Source organism: Schistocerca cancellata, chromosome 9, assembly GCF_023864275.1.
Source record: "Schistocerca cancellata isolate TAMUIC-IGC-003103 chromosome 9, iqSchCanc2.1, whole genome shotgun sequence".
NCBI classification, from domain to species: Eukaryota; Metazoa; Arthropoda; class Insecta; order Orthoptera; family Acrididae; genus Schistocerca; species Schistocerca cancellata.
In genome coordinates this window covers 68828171-68841305 of record NC_064634.1, presented here as the reverse complement: position 1 = coordinate 68841305, position 13135 = coordinate 68828171, and the positions used below count along the sequence as shown (strand labels likewise).

General features: G+C 39.1%; 1 protein-coding gene across 1 annotated transcript in view; it reads left to right on the top strand.

Annotated features, from left to right (window-relative positions):
• Window positions 1-11481, top strand: part of LOC126100839 (cytochrome P450 6j1-like) — a 101020-nt gene extending 89539 nt beyond the window's left edge. The window contains exons 7-8 of the mRNA XM_049911492.1: window positions 2362-2613; window positions 10060-11481. Coding sequence (XP_049767449.1) covers window positions 2362-2613; window positions 10060-10232 — 425 coding nt within the window. The 3' untranslated portion in view covers window positions 10233-11481. The remainder of the gene's footprint in view (window positions 1-2361; window positions 2614-10059) is intronic.
• The last annotated feature ends 1654 nt before the right edge of the window (window positions 11482-13135 follow it).

Here is a 13135-nt window from a genome sequence, read left to right as displayed (position 1 = left end):
CGCATAAATGTGTGAGTACTTCAATTAGGTTTGATGCACTCTTTTTTAACATTGTTGCAGGTATACCATCAATACCTGCCAATTTGGAATTTTTTAGTCCTTTTATTGCTTTAGCTACTTCATCTTGTGAAACAGAACTGATGTACATTGATCCTCTACATGTACTTATTTTATATTCATTTGCCTGGATGCTCTTAAAGTTTGATTGTAACATATTTTCAGCAACACCTGTGAAAAAGTTGTTAAATGTGTTAGCTACTTCTAAGGGGTTTGTTACTTTTTTATTTTTATGTGATAGTGTTATATTTTTCCAAGGTTGTCTGTATTCTCCACATTCTTTTTTTATAACACTCCACATAGCCTTTCATTTATTAGCTGAATTATAAATGATTTCATCATTATGCATTATTTTTGCTGCTTTTATTACTTTTCTTAATATTTTGGAGTATTTTTTATAGTATGCGCGTACTACAGGTGAGGAATTTTTTGAGTTACATATTTCATGAACTAGTCTTTTCTTCTGGCATGAAACCCTTATTCCCTTTGTGATCCAGCTGTTTGTTCTAGAGTTTCCCTGTATGGTTAATGTTTTCAGTGGGAATGCAAGTTCAAAGAAATGGGTTAATGTATCAATGAAAGTGTCGAATTTTTCATTTATATCGTTCATTTTGTACACTCCTAGCCATTTTTCTTTCTGTAATAAGTTGTTGAAGTAGTTCACATTATGCTGATTATAGCTTCGATATGCTGTTCTAAGAGACATGTTGTTAATAATACTGCCTTGTACTTTTATGCTTAATATTTGAGCAAGATGATCACTAAAACCTGCATTGAAAATTTTTAGTGAGGTGTTGTGTAAACTCTTCTTTACTAGAAACTGATCAAGAGCTGTTTGACAAGTTTCTGATACTCGGGTAGCTGCTTTTACTTCAGCCTTTAAATTGTAGGACGTTGCAACGTTCAAAATGGTCTCCCTATTTCCACTATTCGTGAGGAAGTCAACATTGAAGTCACCACAGATTATCAATTCACAATCCATTTTATTTACTTTATTTAGCAATGACTCCATTTTGTTTAAGAAAAGTTCAAAATTCCCGGACGGTGTTCGGTAAACTGTAGCAATAACCAGGTTGAACTGAGTAATTTTTATAGCTGCAATTTCATAATCCTTTTCGACATTTGCCCTAGTTAAGTCAGGTAGTGTAATAAAATCTACATTATCCTTTGTGTAAATTGCTACCCCACCCTGTTTGCTGTTTTTCCTGCAGTAGTAAGCAGCCAAGACAAATTTGTTTATTTTCATATTCTGGATTAATTCTGGGTTAAGCCAGTGCTCTGAAATGCATAACACTGAGATATCATTAAGTTCATGTGTTAATAGAACGTTAATTTCATCAATCTTATTACGCAGGGATTGCACATTATGGTGATAAATTTTTAGTTCGGGCGTATTCACGATTTGGTAATTGGGAATCATATTTACAGCATCACATACCTCTAGTTTAAATTAGGAACGTCAGCAGCGTTGTATTTTCATTCTTCTTTCTTGTTTATTTTGTTTTCCTCGCTGTTGGAAGGATGTTCAGGAAGCTGATAAATTGTTCTATCCCTTACAAGTCTTTCTTTGATTATTTCACTAACACGATCACAAACAAATCTTTTCCCATCATAGTTCAAATGCATTCCATGCTTCGTGTGCAGATTTCCATGTAGCTTGCTTGTATAAAAACATGTTATGTGACAAAGTATCTTATCTTATCTTATGTTCTGACTGAAAGTGACATAATGTGCAAGTTATAGAATTGCAAACCTCAGTTATCAAACTAAAAATGATAACAAATTTTATGTTTCCATTCTTTCTAGCCATACTGGTAGCTAGAACAGTACTGTAGGTCTAGTGTGGTTTTTTTTCTTTTTTTTTCTTTTTTTTTTTTTTTTTTTTTTTTTTTTTTTTTTTTTTTTTTTTTTTTTTTTTGCTAAAAGCTTTTAAAACTCTCAAGATTTACCTTAAATAAATATGAATTGTTTTTTTCTTTTAACATTTAGCACTGGAATAAAATTCAGAAATTTATTCCCATTACAGAGAATGTATCTGTAGTACTCGTTTTAAGATAAAATAACCCATTTCTACTAAGTCTAGCTTTATATTTATTTTTAAAGTTCTTATCAGGAGTCCAAGGGAATACAGCCATGCAATGTCTGAGGGAGCAGGGGAGGGAGGGAGGGTTGGTTGGGGAACAAATGATATGTCACTTATGTCAAAAAATCTTCTCGAACCCAGATCTTAACTGACATAAAAAGTTTAGGACTAAACAGAATTATGTCACAGCCCTACTGATCCTTAACTTTACGTGCTCACAGAGGCCCTTCGCATGTATCCCGTGGTCAACTTCCTGGACAGGCGCTCAACACGGGACTACAAGATCCCTGGCACATCTGTGGTGCTACCGAAAGACACAGGGGTGGTGATCTCGGTGCTGGGTCTGCACTATGACCCGAGGTACTGGCAGCGGCCACATCACTTCATACCCGACAGGTTCAGTGAGGAGAACTCAAAGGGGCGGCCCAACTACACCTACTTGCCCTTTGGTGACGGGCCCAGACAGTGCATTGGTAAGTACTGTACTTCAGTCACCCGCACAAAAAATTGCATGCATTATATGAACTGTTCCCAGAAACATTGAGTCATTACATAAAATCATTGCAAAAAGGTAGTTGCAGCTAACTAAGTTACCAAAGTGCAAGGTATTTAATTAAGAACCTTTCAAAAAATAGTTTGAAATATCATTTTAAAGCAAATTAGAGCAATTAGAATTCACACTGTGCATAAATTGATGAATCTGTCAAGAGAAGAGGCAGCTCTGTTGTTGTTTTAAATAACCTCTTCCCCTGATGCACAATATTTTTCCTGCAAAGACTGTAATTACTGTTGAACAAAATTTTAGCATCAGGTGAGTTATAGCCCCCTCAATAGAAGCTACAAAACATCTTGTTAATGAAGTTTAGTAACTAGTAGATGTTGAATGATGTAAAAAGTGTGATGTGCAGATTTATTATGCAGAAGAGGGTTAAATCAGTTTTACGATGCAGCGCTCAATTAGCAGAAATTCTGTATATGTTCAACAGCCATGGGAACCACTACAGCTGATCATCATCATCATCATCATCTTGAACAGTTTCCAGCATCTGGCCGGGCCTGTATGGAACATATGCCTCCCCATTGTCTTCTGTCTTGCCACCATCTCTCCATCTTCACCTTGGTCCAGTCTTCTCCTTTCTTCTGGATGCATTCCTCTACTCCTTTAGCCATCTGTCTCTCAGTCTTCCTCTTGGTCTCTTTCCTTCCAGTTTCATCTTGTGTATCCTCCTGGGTATCCTCTTCTCCATTCTCTTAACCTGTCCATACCATCTCAGCCTTGATTTCTCTATCTCATCCTGTAATGGTTCCACCTTCATTAACTATCTGATCCTCTTATTTCTTAATCTGTCTATCTTTGTCACTCCAATACTGTTTCTCAAGAATTTCATCTCACTAGCTTCTACTTTGCTTTTCTCTCTTCCTTTCATAACCCAGGTTTCTGATACCTATGTCAGGATTGGGACATAGTATGACTGGTATATAACCTTTTTACTGATTTAGGGTACATCCTTGCTCCGTATCAGGCTTCTGACACTTACAAAATGCTTCTGCTTTTCTCCCCCGCTCGTTTATTTCTCTGTTGTTTTTTCCATCTTCCTGCATAAGGCTTCCTAGGTACTTGAAACTCTCCACTCTCCTCAATCGTTCCCCACCAATTCTTATTCCAGTTGTTCCTCTCTCCTTCTGTCTTGTTGTGATAAACATCTGAATCTTACTTATACTAAATTTCATCCCATATTCTTGTACTGTTCATTCTCACACGTCCAACTGTTCTTTTACTTCCTCCTCCTTATTTCTCCAAATCATCAGATCATCTGCAAACACCATAGCTTTCATCTCCCTTTTACCAATTACTTGTGCTACTGTACTCATTATATCATTCGTTACTACAATGAAGAGTAATGGTGAAAGTGCACTTCCCTGCCTCAAGCCATTCTTCCATTAAATCCATGCTGATCTCTCTCCTCCCACTTTCACACAGCTCACACTACCATGGTACATTTTCCTTATCCTCCAAATAATCTGTCTTGCTACTCCTCTGTTCTCTGGGGTTTTCCACACTTTGCTTCTACATACACTACCATATGCTTTTTCAATGTCCAGGAAGGTCATTAGTAGATCTATTCCATATTCATAGTGCTGTTCCTGCAGTTGTCTTACAGCAAAAATTAGATCCACTGTGGACCTTCCTGTCCTGAAGCCATGCTGCTCTTCTCCCATTTTTCCTGCTAATTATGCCCAAATTTGTGCTTCCAAAATTTTCTCAAAAATCTTTGCACAATGACTCATCAATGTTATCCCACCATAGTTCTTGCACTCGTTTCTATTTGCCTTCCTCAAGATTGGGACAGTTATTCCCTTCTTCCAGTTTTCTGTGATCATCTTCTGACTCCACACAATTTTCATTACTCGATGTAGCCATTGCATCCCCACCTCTCCTGCTGCTCTCACCATCTCTACACTTAGCTCGTCCAGACCTGGTGACTTCCCTCCCTTCACCTTGTCTAATGCCTCTTCCAGTTCTCCTCATGTAAGGTCTTTTTCTATTTGCTGGTCCTCCTCTTTTTTCTCCTTAGCGTATCCCCCCTCATCCAGGTCCTCATTCAGGTTCAGGAGTTCTTCAAAATACTCCTTCCACATATTCTTGAGTTCCTCCTCATTCTTTACATCTTGTCCACTTTATACTCCTCCATCATTCTGGTCCACTGTTTCCTCCACTTTCTTCTTTCCTCCACCACCACTCTTGTTGCTTCTTTCTTTCTTGCCTGATACTCTTCTCTTGTCTCTACTGTTCTCTTCTGGAATCATACCCTAAAGGCTCTATTATTCTTCTGTACTATATCCTTTTGTATTATCATTCCATCAGGGTGTTTCTTACCATCTCTTTTTGTTGCTTGTCCTCCCACATATTGCTTCCGTCGCACTTACTAATGTTTCCTTGAATCTACCCCATTCCTCTTCTACCATTTTTGGTTCATCCTTTGGAATTCTTTCCTTTACTACTTGTAGGTACTGTAGCCTGCTTTCTTCCTCCTTCAACTTCCATATTCTTTTATGTCTTTCCTGGTTTTCTGTCCCTTTATCATCCTTAGTCCCTCTCAGGTTCATTACCAGCAAACGGTGGTCACTATCCAAGGCCTTACCTTACCTTACCTTAATGTCAGTGATGTTCCTATTCAGCTCACTATTGTACAGGAAGTAGTCAACTATTGACTTTCTCTTTAAGTCTTGACTGTACCAGGTAATCTTGTGGCTCTCGCTTTTCCTGAACCATGAGCTCCCAACCAGCAAGCCATTCATTTGACAGAACTGAAATAGTCTTTCCACGTCTTCATTTCGGCAGCCCCAACCCTCTGGTCCAAGCACACTTATGCAGCCTTGTCTTTCTCTTCCAATGTGTGCATTTAAATCCCCCATTACTATCATATTGTTCCTTCCCATCTGCTTCTGCATTTCCTCTTCAAACACTTGCTTCTCCTCAAAAGTGCAACCCACCTGCAGTGCATACACTTGTATTACCTCTATGGTCGCCCCCTTAATTGATATTTTGGTCATCATCATCCTATCACTTATTCTCTTCACTTCCTCTTTTAATCTGTCTCTTACTACTATTCCAACTCCATTTCTCCTAGCCTCCTCATTTCCACTCCAGTACAGTCGGTAGCCTTTCCTCAGTTGTCTCCTTCCTTCTCCTTTCCATCTCGTTTCAGCTAACTCCTTCTGTCCATCATTCTACCATCTCCTCCACCTTTCCAGTCAATGTTTGTATATTTAATGTTCCAAATCTTGGTCCTCATTTATAGCCAGTTTCTCATTAGTTATATCCATCTTTTCCAATGCCCATTCTATTTCTGAAAGCAGAAATCATAATCCACTACTGGCTTGCTGGATAGGTACAAAATCAAATCTCCCATGCCTTATCTTTCCAGTTTCCCACAGTCCGGCCACAGAGGAGCATTCCCCTTGTAACTCAGTACCATCCGGGACAGGAGCAACTGAATTACATACTCCGGCAGAGTTTCGATTACCTCTCATCATGCCCTGATATGAGAAATGTCCTGCCCACTGTCCATTCCACCCCTCCCTGCCATCCACCAAACCTATACAATATATTCGTCCATCCTTACATAACCCCTGCTCCCCATCCCTTACCTCATGTCTCATACCCCTGTATAGACCTAGATGCAAGACCTGTCCCATACATCCTCCTACCACCACCTACTCCAGTCCAGTCACTAACATCACCAGTCCCATCAAAGGCAGGGGTACCTGTGAAACCAGTCATGTGACTTACAAGCTAAGCTGCAACCACTGTGCTGCATTCTATGTAGGCAAGACAACCAACAAGCTGTCTGTCCACATGAATGGTCACCGACAAACTGTGCCCAAAAAACAAGTGGACCACCCTGTTGCTGAACATGCTGCCAAACATGATATCCCTCATCTCAATGACTGCTTCACAGCCTGTGCCATATGGATCCTTCCTACCAACACCAGCTTTTCTGAATTGCCCAGGTGGGACTTTCCCTGCAATACATCCTATGTTCCCATAACCCTCCTGGCCTCAAACTTCATCCAGCCCCTCCCTGTTCCCATTCCAGCACTACACAGCCATCATTTTACCACTACACCCAGTCTTTTAATTCCTTTTCTTTCTCTCCTTTCTACTACTTACCCCTCCCCCCCCTCCCCACCTTCTCTCCTGCCCTCCGTCTAAGCTGCAGCACTTCACTGCCCACCACCCCCACCATACTATACCTCCCCCTCCCCACCCCAGCCTCCTCCTTACCCCCCCCCCCCCCCCCCCCCCAAATCCAGTCGCCACTACCATCATGCACTGGTGCTGCTGCTCGCAGTGTGCTTTCAGTTGTCTGAGACTGCAGACGTGTGTGCAAGTTGCATTTGTGTGAGTATATGTGTGTCTACTGCTGACAAAGGCTTTAATGGTCGAAAGCTATAATTGTGTGAATCTTTTTGCTGTGCCTATCTTGACTCAGCATCTCCGCTATATGTTGAGTAGCAACTTTCCTTCTCTAATATTGTTACATTCCATCCTGGATTTTCCATTGTTTGAATTTACTATTTATTATTTTAAAAATACTATATTAGTGTATGAAAAGGACAAGCTACAATTCAATTCAAATATTGGTAACAACTTTTTTTTGCTCTGTCCATTTGTATCTGAGAAATTATGCTTTAGAACTTTAAAAAGTGGAGTTGCTTATGTATGGTTTCTGGAACCACAAACTTACACTCTGCCTATGAACAGTAGGTCCATAACAAGAACTGTCTATGTCATCTCATAAACTGCAAAAGTGGGCACCATTGCAAAGGATCATAGTTTTGCTGTAACCTCTGTAAGGGGTGAGGCAGCTAAGACAGACCAACTCAAATGCAATCATAACAAGTAAACGTGCTGAGTTGCAGATTTTGCTAAGTTGTAGGTGACAGTGTGGTAAATTCTCTGATGTAGGCAAGTGATTTTCAACTTTTATAGCTGCCAAAATATGACACAAATCTTTCATGTTTGAAAATGGTAATATATACCTTTTGTGTCATTGAGGAGACCCTTTAAAGAGGATTTTAAAGGCTTAATATGTGTGGATGTTGGTGAAACAGTAACAGCACTGCAAAACTAACCCTTCTGCCTTCAAGAGAAGAGGTCCTACAAATATCTCTTCTACTGTACCAAATGCAAACAAGCATGTAACTTGGGAACAGTTCATGTGTTTGACTGTGCTAAAAATGTTGAGTCTTTGCAATTTTTTTTCATCTGACCAGGATCAGGTGTCATCATACATATAAGGTTCAACACATCAAACATTGGATTTAATACATTATGCATCAATATAAACATAAAATTACAGTAGAATCGTCTTAGAAGTTGACCTGCTCCTCCAATGAAAAGGCATGAAGAGTGACACATTGTCAAGTATTTCAATCAACCAGACAATGTAGGAGGTAACTTGTAGACAGTATCTGTTTGCATAGCCAAAAATGATGTGAATGCACAATAGGAATGTCACCAGACCAGTATGGTGTAGATGCTTCCTGTAATAGCTGTGGTTCAATGTGAGGTGTCTTGTAGTGTTCATCATTCTTTGGAAGCACTGATTTTTCTTGTGCCAGAAACTTGGAATCAGCAGAGGGTTCACTTTGGCAAGATTTCTGTGCCTTTGTATTTAATGGTTTGTTGCCATTCAGAATTACATTTCTCCCAGATTGCTGATTTAATTGTGTTTAAAAGATCTGTGGCTGATTATTCCATGTATCCTTTTACTCAATCATAGACAGCTGCTTTGGCTAGCTTATCTACTCTTTCATTGCCAGGTATGCCACAGTGGACTTTTACCCAGCACATTTTAACTTCCTGATTCCTGCTTATCATCGGTAACCTCAGATTCATGATATCTATGCTATTGGCTGGTGGGACTGTACACAGTGCAGATGCCTTGGAATAGTTCCAATGCTGATCTGGAATCAGAAACAGTAAAGAACTCAGAGCCCACATGCTTCTCGGCATATTGAAGAGCGCTTAGCTGTCATAATTATGAGTTGCTTAGGTAACGTGAATTTCATTCCAGTATGACAGCTGGTCTCACAGTATACATAACTACATCCATCTCCGTGCTTAATTTAAACTGGACTTATCATAGCACAGGCTCTTGCTGCATCACATCTCAATGATTCTTCAGTATTTGCTTGTAAAACTCTTGTTTTAATTTAATGCACAGATGAAAATTCCAAGCTGTAAAGTCTGATGAGAATATGAATCATTTTGTGTTTCCACAACAGCCAGTGCAACCAATATCCAAATCTTCTGTTAAGAAGCTCTGTTGCAACTATCTGTGTGAGTAAGTGTGATGCACATCACGTTAAAACTACAGTGGGATGTCCTCTAATATTTGTGGCAGCATATCTGTTAACTGTGGATACTTGTGGCTATTTTAAGTTGCACCAATAATACAGGGACCAATTATGTGATTCTTGAAACGACTGCCCCTGAACCATAACAGGTTTTCGAAGTTATTGATGTGGAGCGGTTGATGAAGCAGAATGTGGAATGGATGAAATGCATTGGAATATAGTATTCATGGAACACTCCTCTGGCTGATTGCACTTGCACATTAAAGCTGCCTCTTAGTGATGTGTATAGTGCATATTACCACTGTCAAATTTTAGTGGCTTTTTTCTCATCAGTTACTGTTCTTTACTGTTGGTGTATTTTATTATTCAGTTCCAGTTTCTTAATTTTTTTAAATTATATTTGAAAGGATTGGTTGCAAAGGTTTTATGATTTCATCAAAAACAAAAACCATATCCACTTTTCAACAAAATAATGTAACTGGATAGATAAAAAGATCTGCTCACCAAGTGGTGCCAGAACACACACACTTTTTTGGATGTCGTATAATTGTTAAAGTCTATACAGCTTCAAGGGCAAGTTGTCTGATTGCTACAACAGATGAGCACAGACTGTTGGGCTTCTAGGATGAATGTAAACACATGAACTGCACCTCCATTAGGTATTTGTTTGCATTTGATACACTAGAGCAGATACTGGTGGCACCACTTCTCATGGCTGTGGGACAGTGGTTTGCAGTGCTATTAATTTGTTTCTATTTGATTGTCTTCCACACATTATGTCATTGAATTCCTCTTTGAAGTCATTTTCCAATGAAAAAAGTATTTTTTTAAAAGTTGGTACAAAATGTGCACCTTGATACATTTATTCATTCTGAATGTATTTGGGGTGGTCTGCCTTATCTACCATACCACACTTTGCCTTTTGGCGACATTCCACTCTTAAGTTCCACATATCCACATAGGACCAAACATATATGCTATTACATGGTTTACACAAGAGGTCCTGTAATGTCTGTGTGCTATGCTGTTACAAACATATGCTTTTGTTACAGGAATGAGGATGGGTCTGATGCAGGTGCGTCTTGGCCTTGCGCACATCCTCAGCAACTTCGTCGTTGGCCCCACAGTGCATACGCCAGTTCCTCTGCTTCTGGACCCCAAAACCTTCCTCCGGAAGCCACAAGGGCCACTGCTGCTCAGCTTCCAGAAGCTGGTAACACAGTGATGAGTCCTGGGTAGTCAACAGTCCAGGCACAACACTCACAGAAGTGGACTGCCATAGTGTGTCAGTGAATGCATCACAGCATAATTGCATTCTTTTAGTTCTATTGACAGTTGTCGTAGAACAGTGCAGTGAAAGTACTGCTAACAAAGTGGAAACAAAATCCAAAAATACAGCACACTGAAGCCAGGAAGTAAGTTACATACTGTTACTGAAGTCTCAGATACTGCTTCATCAGTAACTATTTAAATTATTGTCATGGTAATGTTCCCGAACTCAAGATATTAACCATGCATGAGTGTTATATTATATCTTCTGAAAGAGGTAGGCTACGTGTGTCTTGGAACTATGCCAGAGTAGCATAATTTCAGTAGATCTACACTGTCTTTAAATGGGCTTGAAGGTCTTGTGTGTTTGCATCTGTAAGAAGTTTACTCAAGTTGCTAGACTTGCTTGTTTCTTTATTAAACAAGATGTCTTAGTTCATAATTAGTTCTGACTTCCAGTGCAGCATAGTCACACTGCCATTGCTAAGTTAAAAATCACTTCATAGGGTGGAAAAGACTCTAGACTGGGAGTCTAGATTTTAAGTTAAACATGATTCTGACCTTGTGCTGCAAACAGTTTCACTGGTAAAACCTACCATGCACTGTATCACTCTTCAGGAGCTACCATATGCTCTCAAGAGTACAGCTTTCTGTTTATACAACAGACTGTAAGAGTATTAATGACATAGAGATAAGCATCTCTTTGTGTATATCACTTGCCAAAAACTTTGTGTTGATAATGTGATCTGTTCATGAAGATTTATAGGGCTCATATTGACTGATCATTCTTTATATGAGAGACCATTTAAAATTAAATTCCTGCCTGTGTTTATTTCTCTGCAGAGTTCATGTAAACTTGTAGATTGAACATTGCAAAATATATTTGTTGAGTCAACTACCATAAATAATTTGTGGAGAAATGCTTTCCTGTGAGACTACTTTTCAATGTGTTTATCACAGTAAATAATACTGGAGACATTCTTCTAATATTTTTTGTAGGAGACTCCTCTTAGAAAATAGAACATTTTTATCTGCTGTACATGCAACATTCAGTTGCAGCACATTGAGTAAAACTACCTGTTTCAGTATGAGAGGATTAAAAATAACAAAAAAAGCAATGTTAACAAATAAATGTTACACTTTTTTGTAAACAAACTATGTTAAGAGTAATGGAAAAAACTTAAAAATGGAAAAAAATTGTTTTTCCTAAGAATTATATGCACTTATTTAACATGTAGGTCTAATTTTTGCTGCTCACAAGTTTTGAAAATTCATGTAGTGTAAAGTTTAAGTGATTTAATTCTATTTTTAAGCATGTAATCTGTGTTACAATGTGTGAGAAGAGTGACTGTCACCGTAGGAGAGTTGCAGGGAGAGTGGTGTGTGTAGAAAGTGGGTTGGAATTTCACTAGGGTGACTGTAGTGGGAACTGAATGAGAAACTCAATGAGGCTCTCACAGGTAACTGTATGCTTTGCAAAAAACACAAGAGAAATGATGAGCAGAAGGCAAAGATTTGTGCTCTTCAGGTTGAATTATATCATGTGAAATTTGTACTAGATAGGTTGAAAGGGGAAAGAGGTTTTGGGAACTTGGCGAAGATAACAACCAATGGGTGAAAGAAGAACAGCTCTTTAACTAACTCCATCTACATTTCAACTAACAGTAGCAAACAAATTTGGCTTGTTACCTGAAGTAGGAGGGGAAGAGCCTCACCAGTTGTAAGTCACAGTAGGATGCAGCAGACTTCTAGCAAAGAAATTCAATGTAGGCCAGTACTGAAAGAGAGTAGGGAGAAAAGAGTCTTGCTTCTAAGTAGTAGTCATGAGAGCGCTGTAGGCCAGACGGTACAGGAAAAATTAGACACAGGGTACCAGGTCACAAGTATTGTGAAGCCAAATGTTAGCCTTAACCAGGTGGTGGAGGACATAGGGAATTTGTGCAAAGGTTTTGTCAAAGAGGATCAGGCTATTATAGTTGGTGCACCAGGGAAAAGCCTGGATAAGAACAGTAAGTACAGCATTGGGGGTGACCTGAATGAAATATAAATAGCAACTACACCCACAAATGTGGGATTTGTGTAGGTCTTGCAGCATCATGAGCAGCCCTTAATAAATACTGCTGTGAACTGTTTGAACACTGAGTTGAGCAGGCTGCTGCTGTTTGTGGCAAACACCTGAAAACGGGAGGGAAAGCTAGGTTGCAGATAATATATGGGGGGGGGGGGGCCACCATCACACATAACAAGATCCCTGTGGTTACTGGTGTCAGAGGGGCACCTTTTTTAGGTTAGAATCAGGATTCAAGCACAATGTTTTGAAAGAAGTGAAAATAACATAAGAGCCCCACAAAATGCTTGATAAAGCACTGAAAAGTATTTCCTCAAAATATTAGAGGATCGAGTAATAAGGTAGAAGAGCTTCATGTCTGTTTGGAAAATTTAGAGAGCTCTGGAAAGATAGACATCCTGTGTCTGTCTGATCAGGGTTAGATAAGTTACATATAAAAGATTACACTATTGGAGCTTACTCATACAGAAATAACATAGGAAAAGGAGGAGCTATTACGTACATTAAGACAGAACACACATTCAACAACATTGAGACGAGTAGATTTTATAGTGATCAGCATACAGAGGTGTGTGCTTGTGAATTAATGCTGAAAATTGTTCACTTTTAATTATAACCATACACAGATTCGCAGTGGGAAATTTTGAACTATTTATGAGGAATATGGATGCCATACTATGCTGTCTATCAGACAGCAGCAAGCACTTAATAGTCTGTGATGACCTCTGTGTAGGTTTTCTAAAGGACTCTGATAGGAAAAATGATCTGGAAACCTTATTTGTATCCTACAA